Source organism: Oncorhynchus mykiss, chromosome 9 (genome assembly GCF_013265735.2).
Source record: "Oncorhynchus mykiss isolate Arlee chromosome 9, USDA_OmykA_1.1, whole genome shotgun sequence".
Lineage (NCBI taxonomy): Eukaryota > Metazoa > Chordata > Actinopteri > Salmoniformes > Salmonidae > Oncorhynchus > Oncorhynchus mykiss.
In genome coordinates this window covers 42,596,962-42,618,051 of record NC_048573.1, presented here as the reverse complement: position 1 = coordinate 42,618,051, position 21,090 = coordinate 42,596,962, and the positions used below count along the sequence as shown (strand labels likewise).

The window sequence follows — 21,090 nt, the reverse complement described above, 5'->3', positions numbered from 1 at the left end:
TTGTGGGTTACAACAATTGAAAGGATGAGGACTGAGCCAGGTATACTACGCTGAACAAAAATATAAACCCAACATGCAACAATTTCAAAGATTTTACTGAGTTCCAGTTCATATAAGGAAAAAAGTCAACTGAAATAAATCCTGTGAATGTTGTCCAACTCCCAATCAGTGTTCGAAGTTTCTGGATATTGATGGGAACTGAAACATGCAGTCGGTCCAGAGTATCCCAAACATACTCAATGGGTGACATGTCTGGTGAGTATGAATGCCATTGAAGAACTGGGACATTTTCAGCCTCCAGGAATTGTGTACAGATCCTTATGACATGGGGCCGTGCATTATCATGCTGAAACATGAAGTGATGGCAGTGGACGAATGGCACTACAATGGGCCTCAGGATCTCGTCAAGGTATCTCTGTGCATTCAAATTGTCATCGGAAAACTGTCATTGTGTTCATTGTCTGTAGCTTATGCCTGCCCATACCATAACCCCACCACCACCATGGGGCACTCTGTTGACAATGTTGACATTAGCAAACCGCTTGCCCACACCACGCCATACACACTCTGTCTGCCATCCCGGTACAGTTGAAACTGCAGGCCGGTCAAGACCCAAGGTGAAGCACGCAGATGAGCTTCCCTGAGACAGTTTCTGCAGAAATTCTTTGGTTGTTTTATCAGCTGTCTGGGTGGCTGGTCTCAGACGATCCCGCAGGTGAAGAAGCCGGATGGAGAGGTCCTGGGCTGGCATGGTTATACGTGGTCTGTGGTTGTGAGGTCAATTGGACATACTGGTAGAGAAATGCACATTCAATTCTCTGGCAACAGCTCTGGTGGACATTCTTGCAATCAGCGTGCCATCTCTGGCATTGTGTTGTGTGACAAAACTGCATATTTTATAGTGGCCTTTTATTGTCCCCGGCACAAGGTGCACCTGTGTAATGATTATGTTGTTTAATCAGCTTCTTGAAATGCCACACCTGGCAGATGGATGGATTATATTGGAAAAGGAGTGGTGTAAACACATTTGTGCACAACATTTGAGAGAAATACGTTTTTTGTGCATAATAATTCTGTGCACAAAAAATACCCGTAAGACCTTAATGAGGGTCATATTGAGGCAATTTTGACCATAGTACAATGGTTACAGGAAAAACTAGTGGACTTTGTGATAGAGCAACCAAATTTCATAAACAGTTGGGGCATGTTTAAAGAGGTATTTTGGGCTATAGTGCCATCACAGATTATTTTCCATTACCCCCCTGGCAGCAATTTCTAATATGGGCACCAACCAACTGCATGGGGCCATATTTAACTCGATTCACTTGGCCATATCTTCATAAATAATTGCTACATACAGCCCAATGATGGCTTAACATTTTTGAACGGAAAATGTAAAAAAAAAAAAATATTAGAATGTCTGGAAAACACAATAAAATGGCCCAGAAATTACATAGGAATGTAGTAAGTCTAGCAGAGAGACAGGTAACCCATTCAGCCTTTACACAAAGTAATCAAAAGTTTGAACAAAGATGTCTAGATATAGAACCATTGAGATTTAACCTATTGTACTCATTGGTGTAGTGCTGTTCTTTTAGGTACCGGAGGGCAATAAAAGAAAATGACGTCATCATTTCTCAATCAACGCTTGCACAGTAGTAGCCTGTTGAATAATATTACTTTAATATGCATAAAACACATCATCCAAATGCAACGCCTGCCTATACCTACACACGTTGACAATGTTTGCATATTTTACTCTTAATAACTATTTTATCAAACTCTGTATTTAACAAGTTTACCAAGGTCTTAGTTTTGTCCTCACATGACTATGTGAAACTTTTTCACCCTGGACGCTTTATCTGGACATAGATCTGCAGGACCTCTTCTGGCCATAAAAAAGAAAGCTAAGTAACATAATGCCTTCTCATTGGAGTAGCTGTACTCTTAATATACAGAAGAACTATCACCTTAAGGTAAGGATACCCAAGTTGCAAGCTCGGCTTCAGACGCAATCGTTAGTCAAAGGCAATTTAAATGTAGGAAAGAATGATACAGCGTCTGTGCCATCGGGAATTCAGGTAGTAGTGTTAAACCCCTTACACAGTCTCCGCAGCCAGACAATTTTCTCATAACTTCTGGAAAGAAATGCTTTTGACATGCTCAACCGGTGTCGCTCATTCCGCCAATAGAAACTGTCAACCGGTTTTCCTCACTAAGCAACGAGTCGTTGTCAGAGCCCGAACTTTCTCAGGTCTCTCCTCCAACCGTTACGAGGTCTGAGCTGCCGAAGCCTCCCTCCATTAGCCAGTAGAAAGGCATGGCCAGCCGTTGAGAAATGCTTATTGAAATTTTCAAATATCATGGATTTATCAGTGGTGACCGTGTTACCTAGCCTCAGTGCAGTGGGCAGCTGGGAGGAGGTGCTCTTGTTCTCCATGGACTTTACAGTGTCCCAAAACTTTTTGGAGTTGGTGCTACAGGATGTGAATTTCTGCTTGAAAAAGCTAGCCTTTACTTTCCTGACTGACTGCGTGTATTGGTTCCTGACTTCCCTGAACAGTTGCATATCGGGGGACTATTCGATGCTATAGCAGTCCGCCACATTATGTTTTTGTGCTGATCAAGGGCAGTCAGGTCTGGAATGAACCAAGGGCTATACTGTATCTGTTCTTAGTTCTGCATTTTTTGAATGGGGCATGCTTATCTAAGATGGTGAGGAAATTACTTTTAAAGAATGACAAGGCATCCTCGACTGGCGGGATGAGGTCAATATCCTTCCAGGATACCCGGGCCGGGTTGATTAGAAAGGCCTGCTCGCAGAAGTGTTTCAGGGAGTGTTTGACAGTGATGAGGGGTGGTCTTTTGACCGCGGACCCATAGCGGATACAGGCAATGAGGCAGTGATCGCTGAGATCCTGATTGAAAACAGCGGAGGTGTATTTGGAGGGCAAGTTGGTCAGGATAATGTCTATGAGGGTGCCCATGTTTACGGATTTAGGGTTGTACCTGGTGGGTTGCTTGATGATTTGTGTTAGATTGAGGGCATCTAGCTTAGATTGTAGGACTGCCGGGGTGTTAACCATATCCCAGTTTAGGTCACCTAACAGAATGAATTCTGAAGCTAGATAGGGGGCAATCAATTCACAAATGGTGTCCAGGACACAGCTGGCAGCGGAGGGGGGTCGATAGCAGGCGGCAACAGTGAGAGACTGGAGAGGTTAATTTTTTAAATTAGAAGTTCAAACTGTTTGGGTATAGACCTGGAAAGTATGACAGAAATTTGCAGGCTCTCTCTGCAGTAGATTGCAACTCCTCTACCTTTGGCAGTTCTATCTTGACGGAAAATGTTGTAGCTGGGTATGGAAATCTCAGAATTGTTGCTGGCCTTCCTAAGCCAGGATTCAGACACGGCAAGGACTTCAGGGTTGGCGGAGTGTGCTAAAGCAGTGAGTAAAACAAACTTAGAGAGGAGGCTTCTGATGTTGACATGCATGAAACCAAGGTTTTTTCGATCACAGAAGTCAACAAATGAGGGTGCCTGGGGACACGCGGGGCCTGGGTTTATCTCCACATCACCCGAGGAACAGAGGAAGAGTAGGATGAGGGTATGGCTAAAGGCTATCAAAACTGGTCGCCTAGAGCGTTTCGGACAAAGAATAAAAGGAGCAGATTTCTGGGCGTGGTAGAATAAATTCAGGGCATAATGTGCAGACAGGGGTATGGTGGGGTGCAGGTACAGCGGGGGTAAGCCCAGGCACTGAGTGATATTAAGAGAGGTTGTATCTCTGGATAAGCTGGTTATAATGGGTGAGGTCACCACATGTGTGGGAGGTGGGACAAAGGAGGTATAATGAGTGGAACTAGGGGCTCCATTGTAAACTAAAACAATGATAACTAACCTAAACAACAGTATACAAGGCATATTGACATATGAGAGAGACATACAGCGAGGCATAAAGTATTCACAGGTGTTGATTTGGAGAGCTAACTAAGACAACAACAGCTAATCAGCTAAAACAACAGGTAAAATGGCGATGAATGGGCAGAGGGTCGGTTAACTACACACAGAGCCTGAGTTTGCGGCTGGGGCCGGCAGATAAACAAAAAAAAATAATATATATATATATATATATATATATATATATATATATATATATATATATATATAAACAGAATGGAGTACCGTGATTAATGGACAGTCCAGCGGGCATCAGCTATCATACATTGAGAGGAAACTACTTCAAAAGGGAATCTTACTGGCTCAACACACTGGCCTTAATGAGGAGTTTGACTTTAAACTTTATAGTTCTAAAAATGTCCAAAGTACTACCAGATGTCAGCAATTGACTGATAGGATTCCTAGGCTGCCTCCAACCTTTAAAATGTCCCTTAATGTATCTACTGTTAGTTTAGAAAGTTTGATACTTGCATCATAAAATGGAACAATTATTTCACCTGTTCGCTGGACTATACTATTACTACCACACTGTTAAGAGTTTTGTTTACCATCAAAGAGTGGGTCCACCAGTCAAAATCTGGATAAACGTTCTGAAGTACATTCCATGATAATTTCACATGCAAATAGCAATTGATTTCTATGATATAGGCATAAGGGTTACAATTGGCATATTACAGGCGTACAGCCCACATACTGTTTTACGTTTCATGTCAAACAAGTTCAAAAGCTTTGGGGTGATATTCCAAAATTTGCCTTCAAAGCCTTTTTCTAAACTAGGTAAAATTAGTTTCATACCGGATGTTTGTGGATATTTTGTTTACTCCCGTCAATAGCTATTGAACCAAGCATGCCATAACTATGAAGATGGTATATTCTGAATCAGGGGTGGATGGAGAAATATCCACACCTTTTTTTGTTCCTTTTTTAAAACTATTTTGAAATAAGATCTCAGATTTCAATCTTCAATAGCTCTTAGGCAAAGCATGCCATGACTATGAAAATTAGATGTTCTGCATCAGGGGAGGATTGGATGCTTTGTGTAAGAGCTATTGAAGATTGAAAGCAAAAACATTAAAAAGCGCATTTTTGTCCATCCTCCCCAGATTCAGAATATATAATTTTCATAGTCATGGCAAGAGCTATTGAAGAGCTATTGAAGCCCAACTAAAAAGAAAATTACAATTTCAACAAGAACAAAAAATGTGGATTTTTGTCCAACCTGCTTTGCCTAAGAGGTATTGAAGATTGAATGCTAAAAAAATATACTAATAAATACGAAATGTACAACAACAAAAAAGCTGTGTATTTTTGTCCAACCTTCCCCTGATTCAGAATATATCATTTTAATAGTCAAGGCACACTTTGTGTAAGAGCTATTGATGATTGAAAGCAAAAAATATATAATAATAATAATAATACATAAATAAATAAAAAATTTGGATTTTTGTACACCCTCCCCTGATTCAGAATGTATCATTATCATAGTCATGTCACTCTTTGTCTAGCAGCTATTGGCTACACCGAATATCCAATTTAAAATAATTGTACCTAATTCATTTTCCATTGGAGATTTAACATTTCGGCCAATGCAAGACGAGTACAACTCTCCCTCTCCACTGGGGAACTGACTGATCAGAGTTTGGTGTTTGTGTGACGTCAGTGTCAGCTGGTCAATGTTTACGTCCAGAATTGTGGCGACATCTATTGAATGTTTATGGGGGAAAACGAGAAGGTAACAACATCTTTTTTCGAAATACAATTGACACTATAAAGCAGTGTCAATTAACCGTCACATCCATAAGGTAAAGACCGCTGCTTCGTATTTCTTATGGCGAGTGTCTTTTTTAGCTCCAGCCAGACAATAATTTATCTTCTCTCCCATGTACCCATGCAGAGCGCTTCGTTGACGACATCAACAGAGACAAAGGTGATGCATATTTATGTATATATTTCGCGTTGAAGCAGCAGTTCGATAACATGTTGTGTTTGGTTGTTAAATATCAAATTGCCAATGTCAAACTATTTGAAAGAAGATTAAGAAAGACACTATGAATGCACAACAAATGCTTACCCAATTGTTGGCTGCAGTACTTTTGGTGATAATAATAATATTTATGTAAACACATACTATTTTGTTATTCAGTGGCGCAGCTGTATTTTGTGTGTGCGTTCATTGGTGGGAAATATGCATCACTGAGAGGATTCGATTATCTGGTCCGGGCGCCCGGTTAGGCGTGTTTTTTATTGGGTGAAAGTAGTGGCATTTGTTTTGGAACGGGCTGCGTCCTGGGTGTGAGCCAGGGACCTGGTTCAAAGCACACGGCGAAATCGGCTCAAAACAAAAGTGATGTAATTAATCACGTTGAGTGACGACTAGGATTCTGTGTTCTCACATGCACAAATGATTGCTTTTGATATAAACGCCCTATCTGCCTTCCAATGAAACTAGTTTGAAAATGCAAAGGTTTATTATATGGCAAAGATATGTATTTCTGGATGATACACCATTTTTTCTTTTGCCAACATGACCGAACGTCCGATATTATGCCGCGTTCATCTGCTAGTCAGAATTAGGAAATGTTCTATTTTTAACTGGTTGTAGTTATACACGTGCAACGTTCAACTAATCAGCACATAGGACATTTCAGTTTTCTAGTACCGACTAGCAGTGAACGCGGCATTGATGTTCGATTTCAGATGGGCGCTCCTCCCTCACCGCTTTTGCCCGGCACATCACGGGACATAGACAGGTGCCCCACGGCTCAGCATAATCGAATTCGCCTACTCCTGCAGTTACAAAGAAGGCGTTTCCACGCCACATTATCGTGTGCTGTGGCAGTGACACCGCCCGGCTACTCGTGAAAGCAGAATCCAATACGAGTTTATTTGACTGGTTTGTAATATATGAACTTCATTAAAGGCCCGAAGAAAGAGGTTCTTAAACAGGCCTGTCTTTTACACACACCTTCAGACCCAAAATGACATGTTCAAAGTTCATCCTTTCTCCAACTAGAACTCATTCCAGGGTTTTTCATTATTTTATTTTTTTTACAATTTTCTATTATAATAATGGTGAAGACAAACTATGAAATAACCAATATGGAATCACGTAGTAACCAAAAAGGTGTTAAACAAATCAAAATATATTTTAAATTTGAGATTCTTCTAAGTAACCACCTGTTGCCTTGATGACAGCTTTGCACACACTTGGCATTCTCTCAACCAGCTTCACGAGGTAGTCACCTGGAATGCATTTCAATTAACAGGTGTGTCTTGTTCATTTGTGGAATGTATTTACTTCTTAATGCATTTCAGCCAATCAGTTGTATTTTGACATGGTAGGGGTGGTATACAGAAGATAGTCCTATTTGGTAAAAGACCAAGGCCATATTACGGCAAGAAAAGCTCAAAAGAGAAACGAAAGTCCATTACTTTAAGACATGAAGGTCAGTCAATCTGGAAAGTGTCAAGAACTTTGAAAGTTTCTTCAAGTGCAGTCGCAAAAAGCATCAAGCACTGTGATGAAACTGGCTCTCATGAGGACCGCCACAGAAAAGGAAGACCCAGAGTTACCTCTGCTGCAGAGGATAAGTTCATTAGAGATACCAGCCTCATAATTTGCAGCCCAAATAAATGCTTCAGAGTTCAAGTAACAGACACATCTCAACATCAACTGTTCAGAGGAGACTGCGTGAATCAGGACTTCATGGTCAAATTGCTGCAAAGAAACCACTACTAAAGCCCCCCATAATAAGAAGAGACTTGCTTGGGCCAAGAAACACGAGCAATGGACATTAGACCGGTGGAAATCTGTCCTTTGGTCTGATGAATCCACATTTTCGATTTTTGGTTCCAACCACCATGTCTTTGTGAGATGCAGAGTAAGTGAACAGATGATCTCCGCATGTGTGGTTCCCAACGTGAAGCATGGAGGAGGAGGTGTGATGGTGCTTTGCTGGTGACACTGTTGGTGATTTATTTAGAATTCAAGGTACACTTAACCAGCATGGCTACCACAGCATTCTGCAGCGATACGCCATCCCATCTGGTTTGGGCTTAGTGCGACTATTATTTGTTTTTCAACAGGACAATGACCCAAAACACATCTCAAGGCTGTGTCAGAGCTATTTGACCAATGAGAGGGATGGAGTGTTGTATCAGATGACCTGGCCTCCGCAATCACCTGACCTCAACCCAATTGAGATGATTTGGGATGAGTTGGACTGCAGAATGAAGGAAAAGCAGCCAACAAGTGCTTAGCACATGTGGGAACTCCTTCAAGACTGTTGGAAAAGCATTCCAGGGGAAGCTGGTTGAGAGAATGCCAAAAGTGTGCAAAGCTGTCAAGGCACAGGGTGAAGAATCTAAAAATATATTTTGATTTACACTTTTTTTTATTCGTTACTACATGATTCCATATCTGTTATTACATAGGTTGTCTTCACTATTATTATACAATGTAGAAAATAGTAAAAATAAAGAAAAACCCTTGAATGAGTAGGTGTGTCCAAACCTTTGACTGGTACTGTGTATGTGAGTATTTACAATTTAATTGCACAATAATAATCTACATGTAAAGTGTTACCAAGTAAAAGGTGCATTGTGTCCCCAGAGGATCCAACAAGACTGAAATACTAAACTTAGTTAATATCTAAGATCCTTCTCATCAATCATCTGTTGTGAAAGCCATTGTTGGCAACACGTTCTACTTTACCAGAGGGACGTCAAGGAAACCTGAGAGAACACTTTCTCTTCCAATTAAGAAATCAAATTTTATTTGTCACATACACATGGTTAGCAGATGTTAATTCGAGTGTAGCGAAATGCTTGTGCTTCTAGTTCCGACCATGCAGTAATATCTAACAAGTAATCTAACCTAACAATTTCACAACAACTACCTTATACACACAAGTGTAAAGGAATTAATAAGAATATGTACATACAAATATATGAATGAGTGATGGCCGAACGACATAGGCAAGATGCAGTAGATGGTATAGAGTACAGTATATACAGTGGGGCAAAAAAGTATTTAGTCAGCCACCAATTGTGCAAGTTCTCCCAATTAAAAAGATGAGAGTCCTGTACTTTTCATCATAGGTACACTTCAACTATGACAGACAAAATGAGAAATAAAATCCAGAAAATCAAATTGTAGGATTTTTAATGAATTTATTTGCAAATTATGGTGGAAAATAAGTATTTGGTCACCTACAAAAAGCAAGATTTCTGGCTCTCACAGACCTGTAACTTCTTCTTTAAGAGGCTCCTCTGTCCTCCACTCGTTACCTGTATTAATGGCACCTGTTTGAACATGTTATCAGTATAAAAGACACCTGTCCACAACCTCAAACAGTCACACTCCAAACTCCACTATGGCCAAGACCAAAGAGCTGTCAAAGGACACCAGAAACAAAATTGTAGACCTGCACCAGGCTGGGAAGACTGAATCTGCAATAGGTAAGCAGCTTGGTTTGAAGAAATCAACTGTGAGAGCAAATATTAGGAAATGGAAGACATACAAGACCACTGATAATTTCCCTCGATCTGGGGCTCCACGCAAGATCTCACTCCGTGGGGTCAAAATGATCCCAAGAACAGTGAGCAAAAATCCCAGAACCACACAGGGGGACCTAGTGAATGACCTGCAGAGAGCTGGGACCAAAGTAACAAAGCCTACCATCAACACACCAAGCCGCCAGGGACTCAAATCCTGCAGTGCCAGACGTGTCCCCCTGCTTAAGCCAGTACATGTCCAGGCCCGTCTGAAGTTTGCTAGAGAGCATTTGGATGATCCAGAAGAAGATTGGGAGAATGTCATATGGTCAGATGAAACCAAAATATAACTTTTTGGTAAAAACTCAACTCGTCGTGTGTGGAGGACAAAGAATGCTGAGTTGCGTCCAAATAACACAATACCTACTGTGAAGCATGGGGGTGGAAACATCATGCTTTGGGGCCGTTTTTCTGCAAAGGGACCAGGACGACTGATCCGTGTAAAGGAAAGAATGAATGGGGCCATGTATCGTGAGATTTTGAGTGAAAACCTCCTTCCATCAGCAAGGGCATTGAAGATGAAACGTGGCTGGGTCTTTCAGTATGACAATGATCCCAAACACACCGCCCGGGCAACGAAGGAGTGGCTTCGTAAGAAGCGTTTCAAGGTCCTGGAGTGGCCTAGCCAGTCTCCAGATCTCAATCCCATAAATCTTTGGAGGGAGTTGAAAGTCCGTGTTGCCCAGCAACAGCCCCAAAACATCACTGCTCTTGAGGAGATCTGCATGGAGGAATGGGCCAAAATACCAGCAACAGTGTGTGAAGACTTACAGAAAACGTTTGACCCCTGTCATTGCCAACAAAGGGTATATAACAAAGTATTGAGAAACTTTTGTTATTGACCAAATACTTATTTTCCACCATAATTTGCAAATAAATTCATTAAAAATCCTACAATGTGATTTTCTGGATTTTTTTTCTTCTCATTTCGTCTGTCATAGTTGAAGTGTACCTATGATGAAAATTACAGGCCTCTCTCATCTTTTTAAGTGGGAGAACTTGCACAATTGGTGGCTGACTAAATACTTTTTTTGCCCCACTGTACATATGAGATGAGTAATGTAGGGTATGTAAACATTATATATTGTGGCTAGTGATACATTTATACATTTGTCCATTATTAAAGTGGCTAGAGTTGAGTCAGTATGTTGGCAGCAGCCACTCAATGTTAGTGGTGGCTGTTTAACAGTCTGATGGCCTTGAGATAGAAGCTGTTTTTCAGTCTCTCAGTCCCCGCTTTGATGCACCTTTACTGACCTCGCCTTCTGTATGATAGAGGGGTGAACAGGCAGTGGCTCGGGGGGTTGTTGTCCTTGATGATCTTTTTGGCCTTCCTGTGACATCGGGTGGTGTAGGTGTCCTGCAGAGCAGGTAGTTTGCCCCCGACGATGCATTGTGCAGACCTCACTACACTCTGGAGAGCCTTGCGGTTGTGTGCGGAGTAGTTGCCGTACCAGGCAGTGATACAGCCCGACAGCATGCTCTCGATTGTGCATCTGTAAAAGTTTGAGTGTTTTTGGTGACAAGCCAAATTTCTTCAGCCTCCTGAGGTTGAAGAGGCTCTGCTGCGCCTTCTTCACCACGCTGTCTGTGTGGGTGGACCATTTCAGTTTGTCCGTGATGTGTACGCCGAGGAACTTAAAACGTTCCACCCTCTCCATTACTGTCCCATCTATGTGGATAGGGGGCTGCTCCCTCTGCTGTTTCCTGAAGTCCACGATCATCTCCTTTGTTTTGTTGACATTGAGTGTGAGGTTATTTTCCTGACACCACACTCCGAGGGCCCTCACCCCCTCCCTGTTGGCCGTCTCGTCGTTGTTGGTAGTCAAGCCTACCACTGTAGTGTCATCTGCAAACTTGATGATTGAGTTGGAGGCGTGCATGGCCACGCAGTCATGGGTAAACAGGGAGTACAGGAGAGGGCTGAGAACGCACCCTTGTGGGGCCTCAGTGTTGAGGATCAGCGGGGTGGAGATGTTGTTACCTACCCTCATCACCAGGGGGCGGCCCGTCAGGAAGTCCAGGATCCAGTTGCACAGGGCGGGGGCGGGGTCGAGACCGAAAACCCAATTACCATTAATTGTGGAGAAGGTTAAAGAGTGGCCCACTGTGCTCTCACGTACCTCAGGTAATCCAATCAGGCTACACTGCAATGTCTGAGACTGGATGTCACCGTTAATGATAGCTGCTTCACTTAGATTGTTATTCACATCAAAAAACAAACAAATGTACTGTAACTTGTACGTACGTATACACTACCGTTCAAAAGTTTGGGGTCACTGACATTTCCTTGTTTTTGTCCATTTTTTTCAATTAAAATAACATAAAATTGATCAGAAATACAGTATAGACATTGTTATTGTTGTAAATTACTATTGTAGCTGGAAACGACAGATTTAATTTTTATTTTTTATTATGGAATATCTACATAGGCGTACAGAGGCCCATTATCAGCAACCATCACTCCAGTGATCCAATGGCACGTTGTGTTAGCTAATCCAAGTTTACCATTTTAATAGGCTAATTGAACATTAGAAAACCCTTTTGCAATTATGTTAGCACATGGCCAGAAACAAATAACTTTCTTCTGAAACTCGTCAGTCTATTCTTGTTCTGAGAAACTTGGGCTATTCCATGCGAGAAATTGCCAAGAAACTGAAGATCTCGTACAACGCTGCGCTGTTCTGTGAAGGGAGTAGTACACAAACTGTCTCTAACCAGAATAGAAAAAGAAGTGGGAGGCCCAGGTGCACAACTGAGCAAGAGGACAAGTACATTAGTGTCTAGTGTGAGAAACGGACGCCCCACAAGTCCTCAACTGGCAGCTTCATTAAATAGTACCCGCAAAACACCAGTCTCAACGTCAACAGTGAAGAGGCAACTCCGGGATGCTGGCCTTCTAGGCAGAGTTGCAAAGAAAAAGCCATATCTCAGACTGGCCAATATAAAATAAAATATTAAGATGGGCAAAATAACACAGACACTGGACAGAGGAACTCTGCCTAGAAGGCCAGCATCCCGGCGTCGCCTCTTCACTGTTGAGACTGGTGTTTTGTTTGACTTTTTTCACCTAGTTGGCTCGGGCATTCAAACCAGTGCCATGTGATAACCTTCCAGAAGGACAACCACATCTCTGCAGCACTCCACCAATCAGGCCTTTTTGGTTAAGTGGCCAGACGGAAGCCACTCCTCAGTAAAAGGCACATGACAGCCCGCTTGGGAGTATGCCAAGAGGCACTCAGACTCTCAGACCATGAGAAACAAGATTCTCTGGTCTGATGAAAACAAGATTGAACTGTCATGTCTAGAAGAAAACTGGCACCATCCCTACGGTGAAGCATGGCGGTGGCAGCATCATGCTGTGGGGATGTTTGCGCTCAGGACCTCAGACTCTCTTGAGAGACCTGAAAATAGATGTCTAGCAATGCTCTCCATCCAACCTGACAGAGTTTGAGAGGATCTGCAGAGAGGAATGGGAGAAACTCCCCAAATACCAGTGTGCCAAGCTTATAGCGTCATATCTCAGACTCAAGCCTGAAATTGCTGCCAAAGGTGCTTCAAAAAAGTACAGAGGAAAGGCTCGGAATACTTATGTAAATGTAATATTCGTTTTTTTAAATAAATTAGCAAACATTTGTAAACCTATTTAGTATACGGCTGTAACGTAACAATGTGAAAAGTCAAGGGGAGTGAATACTTTCCGAATGCACTGTAAATTATGAACGTCCTATGTCAAGTATGACTTTTTACAGATATAAATTGGATCGTGTCCTGTTCGCACAGTTGAATAAATAGTACATAATAGAACAGCAGTGTTGACTGTGTGAGTATGTGTGTGTTTATGTGTAAGGGTTGTATGTGTATGAGAGTCAGTGCCTATAGTCTGTAAAGTGTGGATAGTCTCTGAGGTACAAATAATCTCTCAGGAGCAGGTCTGAGCAGGTATACAGCAAGGGGTAGCTGTTCAGCAGTCTGATTGCCTGGTGTTTGAAGCTGTCTCGGGAGCCTTTTGCCCTGAGACCCGATGTTCTGATACCGTTTGCAAGATGGTAACAGTGAACAGTCTTTGAGGAGATGAGGGGGATGAATCAATCTGAATCAATTGATCAATATTTTTAGACACCTTTTTGTCTGACTCTATCCTCATCTCATCTCTCTCTCAGTCCGTGAGGATGGGAGGAGCTGTGAGTGCGGGGGAGGACAACGATGAACTGATTGACAACCTGAAGGAGGCTCAGTACATCCGCTCGGACCTGGTGGAGCAGGCCTTTAGGGCCATCGACAGGGCCGACTACTATCTGGAAGAGTTCAGAGACAGTGCCTACAAGGACCTGGCCTGGAGGCACGGCAACATCCACCTCTCAGCACCCTGCATCTACTCCGAGGTGATGGAGGCCTTGGATCTCCAGCCTGGCCTGTCCTTCCTCAATCTGGGCAGTGGTACGGGCTACCTCAGCACTATGGTGGGACTCATACTGGGTGAGTCAGGATGGCACAAACCTCACCTGGCCAGGTGAAACAAAATAAAACAATAATAAGGGCAAGAATGGCTTAAAAATCATTCTTACCATTGCTTTACATAAGAAAATGGAAAATAAGATGGAAAGTGCAAATGTACTCACACCTTGTTTCTCCCCTTTTACTGTAGGTCCATTTGGAGTGAACCATGGGGTGGAGCTGCACCAAGATGTCATTGAGTATGCATACCAGAAACTGGAGTTTTTCATCAAGACCAGCGACAGCTTCGACAGGTAGGAGTTTCATGATGAAAATGACAATGTAGGAATTATAACCAGAGTTATGAGCTATCAGGAGAATCCAGTTAATTGGCATTATACCAGAATTATAGGAGCTATCAAGATAATTCTGTTAAATGGCTATAACTCTGGTATATCAGGAGAATCCAGTTTAATGGCATTATACCAGAGTTATAGAAGCTATCAGGAGGATCCAGTTAAACATAATTATTCTGTAACAAGCTAGTAAGATAACATACTGCAGTTATAGTAGGTAGGCTGATTCTCTGAGGAAACTGTGTCGGGAGTGCTACAGGTATCCAAGGAACATCAGACGTGGCTCTGGAATGGGGGAATCATAGGGGTGTGTGTGTGTGTGTGTGTAGGTTTGAGTTCTGTGAGCCCTGCTTCGTGATGGGGAACTGTCTGGAGATAGCCCCAGAGAGTGGTCCGTATGACCGGGTGTATTGTGGAGCTGGGGTGCAGCGGGAGCAGGAAGACTACATGAAGAACCTGCTCAAAGTGGAGGGAATCCTAGTGCTGCCATTGGAGGAGAAGGTCAGCGCTCGCACATGCACACCCCCAGTGGTGGCTGCTGAGGGAAGGACGGCTCTTAATAATGTCTGGAATGGAGCAAATAAAATGGTATCCAACACGTGGAACTCCACTCCAGCCATTACCACGAGCCCGTCCTCTCCAGTTAAGGTGCCACCAACCTCCTGTGACCCAGGCACACAAAATGTGAAGTGAAACAGAATGGTGAGCGTAGCAATCAGGATGCTTTCACAAGGCTAAATTGTGACTGTAAAGACATGGCCACTTTTAAAACCAGAATAAACTTAGATAAACTCACCTCTTAACCCAGTGCTATTTCTAGCACTTTGATATATTCTGGTGTCTTGTGGTGTCCTCTTCCCTGTTATACATCTTCTCTGTTGTAGACTTTGTTGTCTCATCTTTCTTGGTCCCGCTCCTAGAATTTGTTTGTATACCCTCTATACACATTGAGACATTTTGATACTCGTTTCCTTTGTGTGTAGCTAATGCTCTGTGCTCCACTTGTTTAGAGAAAAATCTGTATATAAATACATATTTCTTAACACTGCTTACTACAAAAAAATCTCCAGTACACAAACACATTATTGCCCTTCCTCTCTCCTTAGTTGACCAAGATCACTCGAACAGGCTACAACAGCTGGGAGACCAAAAACATAATTGCCGTGTCCTTTGCCCCACTGGTGTTGCCCAAACACAGAGACAACAGTAAACCCAAAGCAGTGCCTTTACGTAAGTACTGTACTAGCACATCTGTCATATGATTGAATACAGTGCCTTGCGAAAGTATTCGGCCCCCTTGAACTTTGCGACCTTTTGCCACATTTCAGGCTTCAAACATAAAGATATAAAACTGTATTTTTTTGTGAAGAATCAACAACAAGTGGGACACAATCATGAAGTGGAACGACATTTATTGGATATTTCAAACTTTTTTAACCAATCAAAAACTGAAAAATTGGGTGTGCAAAATTATTCAGCCCCTTTACTTTCAGTGCAGCAAACTCTCTCCAGAAGTTCAATGAGGATCGCTGAATGATCCAATGTTGACCTAAATGACTAATGATGATAAATACAATCCACCTGTGTGTAATCAAGTCTCCGTATAAATGCACCTGCACTGTGATAGTCTCAGAGGCCCGCTAAAAGCGCAGAGAGCATCATGAAGAACAAGGAACACACCAGGCAGGTCCGAGATACTGTTGTGAAGAAGTTTAAAGCCGGATTTGGATACAAAAATATTTCCCAAGCTTTAAACATCCCAAGGAGCACTGTGCAATAATAATATAATATTGAAATGGAAGGAGTATCAGACCACTGCAAATCTACCAAGACCTGGCCGTCCCTCTAAACTTTCAGCTCATACAAGGAGAAGACTGATCAGAGATGCAGCCAAGAGGCCCATGATCACTCTGGATGAACTGCAGAGATCTACAGCTGAGGTGGGAGACTCTGTCCATAGGACAACAATCAGTCGTATATTGCACAAATCTGGCCTTTATGGAAGAGTGGCAAGAAGAAAGCCATTTCTTAAAGATATCCATAAAAAGTGTCGGTTAAAGTTTGCCACAAGCCACCTGGGAGACACACCAAACATGTGGAAGAAGGTGCTCTGGTCAGATGAAACCAAAATTGAACTTTTTGGCAACAATGCAAAACGTTATGTTTGGCGTAAAAGCAACACAGCTGAACACACCATCCCCACTGTCAAACATGGTGGTGGCAGCATCATGGTTTGGGCCTGCTTTTCTTCAGCAGGGACAGGGAAGATGGTTAAAATTGATGGGAAGATGTATGGAGCCAAATACAGGACCATTCTGGAAGAAAACCTGATGGAGTCTGCAAAAGACCTGAGACTGGGACGGAGATTTGTCTTCCAACAAGACAATGATCCAAAACATAAAGCAAAATCTACAATGGAATGGTTCAAAAATAAACATATCCAGGTGTTAGAATGGCCAAGTCAAAGTCCAGACCTGAATCCAATCGAGAATCTGTGGAAAGAACTGAAAACTGCTGTTCACAAATGCTCTCCATCCAACCTCACTGAGCTCGAGCTGTTTTGCAAGGAGGAATGGGAAAAAATTTCAGTCTCTCGATGTGCAAAACTGATAGAGACATACCCCAAGCGACTTACAGCTGTAATCGCAGCAAAAGGTGGCGCTACAAAGTATTAACTTAAGGGGCTGAATCATTTTGCACGCCCAATTTTTCAGTTTTTGATTTGTTAAAAACGTTTGAAATATCCAATAAATGTCGTTCCACTTCATGATTGTGTCCCACTTGTTGTTGATTCTTCACAAAAAAATACAGTTTTATATCTTTATGTTTGAAGCCTGAAATGTGGCAAAAGGTCGCAAAGTTCAAGGGGGCCGAATACTTTCGCAAGGCACTGTATGTAACAGAGGTTGTTTTCCAAGTGAGCCTTTGTGTGATGAGTAACCATATCGGAGATCTGGGCCGGTATTCGCAAAGCATCTCAGAGTAGGTGCTTATCTAGGATAAATTTAGCCTTTTGGATTATAATAAATGACGGGGGGGGGGGGGGGGGGGGGGGGCTGATTCTAGATCAGCTATCCTACTCTGAGGCTTTGTGAAAACAGGCCCTGGAGACTCAGAACCACGGGTGGGAGGTGACAGTTGTTGAACACTGTTGTCTCAAATGCATGTTGGACTAGTTACAAAATGGGAAGGCAGAACTTCCATCACTTACTATGTGGGAGTGTGTGAAATGGTTTCCTCTTGTCATTTGTGTGTACCTCCTCAGCGACCATGTTTGAGGTGCGGACTCTGCAGGACTTGGCTCGCATCTTTATCCGTCTGACGTTAAAGAAGACAGTGGTGGGGCCAGGGCCAGGGCCGTTGCCCAGGGGGTTGGCCCACAACGGGGAGCGGCTCCGGCAGGCCCAACACTGTGGCTCCACCCTGCTCTCCAACCGCTACGTATTCATGAGCCGCCTCATCCCCGGGCCGATGGACGACGACAACAACCGCTCAGACGCAGAAGAGGAGGAAGAAGAAGGGAACTGCAGGATTCGAGGAGAACCTGAGGAAGAGGAGCAGGAGGAAGAGGGGGAGGAGAGTAGGGAGGGCGGTGCCCTTCTACATGAGGCTCCAGTGAACCTGCTTAGAGAAAGGATCCTGAGCCTGCCGCTCCCTGAGCCTCTGAAGATGTACATGCTCCACTACAGAGAGAAGTAGGGAGGTACAGGAGACAAGAAGCTGTGCTCCCATTCTCTAACTTGTTCCCATCCCTATGCTCTTGATTCCCCTTTCTGGATACAAAAGTAATTAATGTGTAAGAAATAGGCTGATCACTCCACAGGAATGGCTAAAATGAGTTCCCATCCGAATTCAAAATGTAAGCCCTAGAAACTTCATGTTGAAGTGAATAACTAGAAGAATTGGATAAGTAGAAGCAATATGGTAATAGCTCCATCTCCCCCTTCCCCGATAGCCCAGGTACGCCTATCTAATCTACAGAGGTGCCTGAGGGGTAGAGGTCGAGGTTGGAAAAACAAGGATTTAGGGATTGGGAGCATCCTTAGGGTCACCCCTACCCCCAGAAGCCCTCACCACCACCACCAGCCCCCTAGGACTATTCCAACAACCCCTCTGAACACTAGAAAACTAGTCTCATCCCACTCAATGCCCCACCCATGAACTTTATCTCCCCCTCTTTTGGGGTATCTTGTCTCATGCCTGACACTGGCACCCAGTCTCGAAGACCTTCTTTCCTCCCTCTTTGAATTTTGTAAATGTGATTTTTCTGAGAATGATGATTTTGTCTGTGACCGAACAATTCAGGGGAGCTTTTGAGATCAACTTACAAGAACTGAAAGCCCCAAATGGTGTGGAAACATTTGCTCATTCTGTGTTCACATCTGTAAGATCTTCTCTGCATTGAATATACTTGTTGAGAGCAGGGGTGAAAAATAAAAGTAATTTAACTGAAGAGACCTACAGGCATGAAAAAAGTATATTAACACATTTTTACACGGTATAGCAAAGAAATGACCACATTGTCAAACAGCATTACCCAAATTCACTCTCATTTTGTGAATTCTTATTTCTTCAACATCAAATAATGGGAGACTGCAAATGCCTTTGGACCGTAGAACACCTTTGGATTAGGGGTAGAAAGTGAGTGTGGGAAAGCAATTTACTATTAGGTTCTCAAAGCAGATCTGTAATTAAAGCAGTAAATAATGTACAGTGAGGTCCAAAGGTATTTGGACAGTGATACATTATTTTGCCTCTGTACTCCAGCACTTTGTAATTCAAATTTTACACACACAAACATATATATTTATATATATATACAAAAGTATGTGGACACCCATTCAAATTAGTGGATTCGGGTATTTCAGCCACACCCGTTGCTGACAGGTGTAGAAAAGCTTTCAGAACGGGCCCGCTGAGTATTGAAACACGTAGCGTGTAAAAATCGTCTCCTCAGTTACAACACTCACTACTGAGTTCCAAACTGCCTCAGGAAACAACGTCAGCACAATAACTGTTAATCGGGAGCTTCATGAAATGGGTTTCCATGGCTGAGCAGCCGCACACAAGCCTAAGCTAACCATGTGCAATTAAGCGTCGGCAGGAGTAGTGTGAAGCTCGCTGCCATTGGACTCTGGAGCAGTGGAACGCGTTCTCTGAAGTGATGAATCACACTTCACCATCTGGCAGTCCAACTGACAAATCTGGGTTGGAAAATGCCAGGAGAACGCTAGCTGCCCCAATACATAGTGCCAACTGTAAAGTTTGGTGGAGGAGGAATAATAATCTGCGGCTGTTTTTCATGGTTCAGGCTAGGCCCTTAAGTTCCAGTAAAGGGAAATCTTAACGCTAGAGCATACAATTACATTCTAGACGATTCTGTGCTTCCAACTTTGTGGCAACAGTTTGGGGAAGGCCCTTTCCTGTTCCAGAATGATAATGCCCTCGTGCACAAAGTGAGATCCATACAGATTTGGTTTGTCGAGATCGATGTGGAAGAGCCCTGACAACCCCAACGAACACCTTTGGGATACATTGAAACGCCGACTGCGAGCCAGCCTTAATCACCCAACCTCATGTTTTTGTGGCTGAATGGAAGCAAGTCCCCGCAGCAACGTTCCAACATCTAGTAGAAATCCTTCCCAGAAGAGTGGAGGCTGTTATAGCAGCAAAAGGGGATCAACTCCACATTAATGCCCATGCTTTTGGATGAGATGTTCGACAAGCAGGTGTCCACATGCTTTTGGTTATGTAGTGTACATTGAGGTTAAGGTGCGGGCTGTTGGCTTTAATTTGAAAGTATTTTCATTCATATTGGGTGAACGGTTGAAATTAAAATACTTTTTGTACATAGTCCCCACCCATTTTAAAGAACCAAAAGTATTAGGACTTGTGTATTAAACAGTCAAAAGTTTAGTACTTGGTCCCATATTCCTGCAACGCAATGATTACATCAAGCTGTGACTCTACAAACTTGTTGGCTGCATTTGCAGTGTTTTGGTTGTTTCAGTTTATTTTGTGCCCAATAGAAATGTATGGTAAATCATGTATTGTCATTTGAGTCACTTAGAGTAAAGAATATAATATTTTTCTGAACCCTTCTACATTGTGGATGCTACCATTGATTACAGAAAATCCTGAATGAGTCGTGAATAATGAGTGAGAAAGTTAGTGGCACAAAGAACACAACCCCAAGACATGCTGACCTCTCGCTATTTCTAATAACAGGAGAGGTTGGCATTTTTTGTGGGCTTACAATATTTATGCCTCATTCATGGGCACAAAATGTGAAACCAAAAAAAGTGCAAATGCAGCCAGAAAGTTCAGTCACAAGCCTGATATCATTGCGTGCGAGGAATATGAGACTAAACATTTGACTACTTTAATGAGTGAATTTTCCATGTCTGGTCCCATAAAATGGGGGGCAAAGGGAAACAGAAGTACAAAAAGTCCTGTTATTTCCAAACGGTTCACCTGACATGGATGAAATTACCCTCAAATTAAAGCTGGCAGTCTGCACTTGAACCTCAGTCATTGTATAATTTTAGTACGGAGCCAAAACATGTCACTGTCCAAATACATTTGGACCTCACTGTGCGCATCCACCTGTGAAGGAATTTAAGCACTTATTTGTCTACCTTGGAACCAGTGTGATGGACTGTGTGTGTTATGCTCCGATGCTGTTGAGGTATATATATATAAAAAAAAAAATAATATTGAAATGTTTTGTCTGACGTTCTCAGTGCCAAACTTATCCAGCACTTGACGGGTCCAAATGTG

At 42.7% G+C, this 21,090-nt stretch overlaps 1 protein-coding gene across 2 annotated transcripts; it reads left to right on the top strand.

Annotated features, from left to right (window-relative positions):
* The first annotated feature begins 5,575 nt into the window (after positions 1-5,575).
* LOC110532137 (protein-L-isoaspartate O-methyltransferase domain-containing protein 2) lies at positions 5,576-18,767 on the top strand. Of its 2 annotated transcripts, none has more exons than XM_021615764.2 (7): positions 5,576-5,693; positions 5,856-5,888; positions 13,681-13,996; positions 14,166-14,268; positions 14,640-14,811; positions 15,417-15,540; positions 17,576-18,767. In XM_021615764.2, the coding sequence occupies exons 1-7, from the start codon at positions 5,670-5,672 to the stop codon at positions 18,007-18,009; spliced, it is 1,206 nt and encodes a 401-aa protein (XP_021471439.2). In that variant the 5' UTR covers positions 5,576-5,669; the 3' UTR covers positions 18,010-18,767. The 2 variants fall into 2 exon arrangements, with proteins under 2 accessions (XP_021471439.2, XP_021471440.2); XM_021615765.2 differs by having other exon boundaries at positions 5,594-5,763.
* The last annotated feature ends 2,323 nt before the right edge of the window (positions 18,768-21,090 follow it).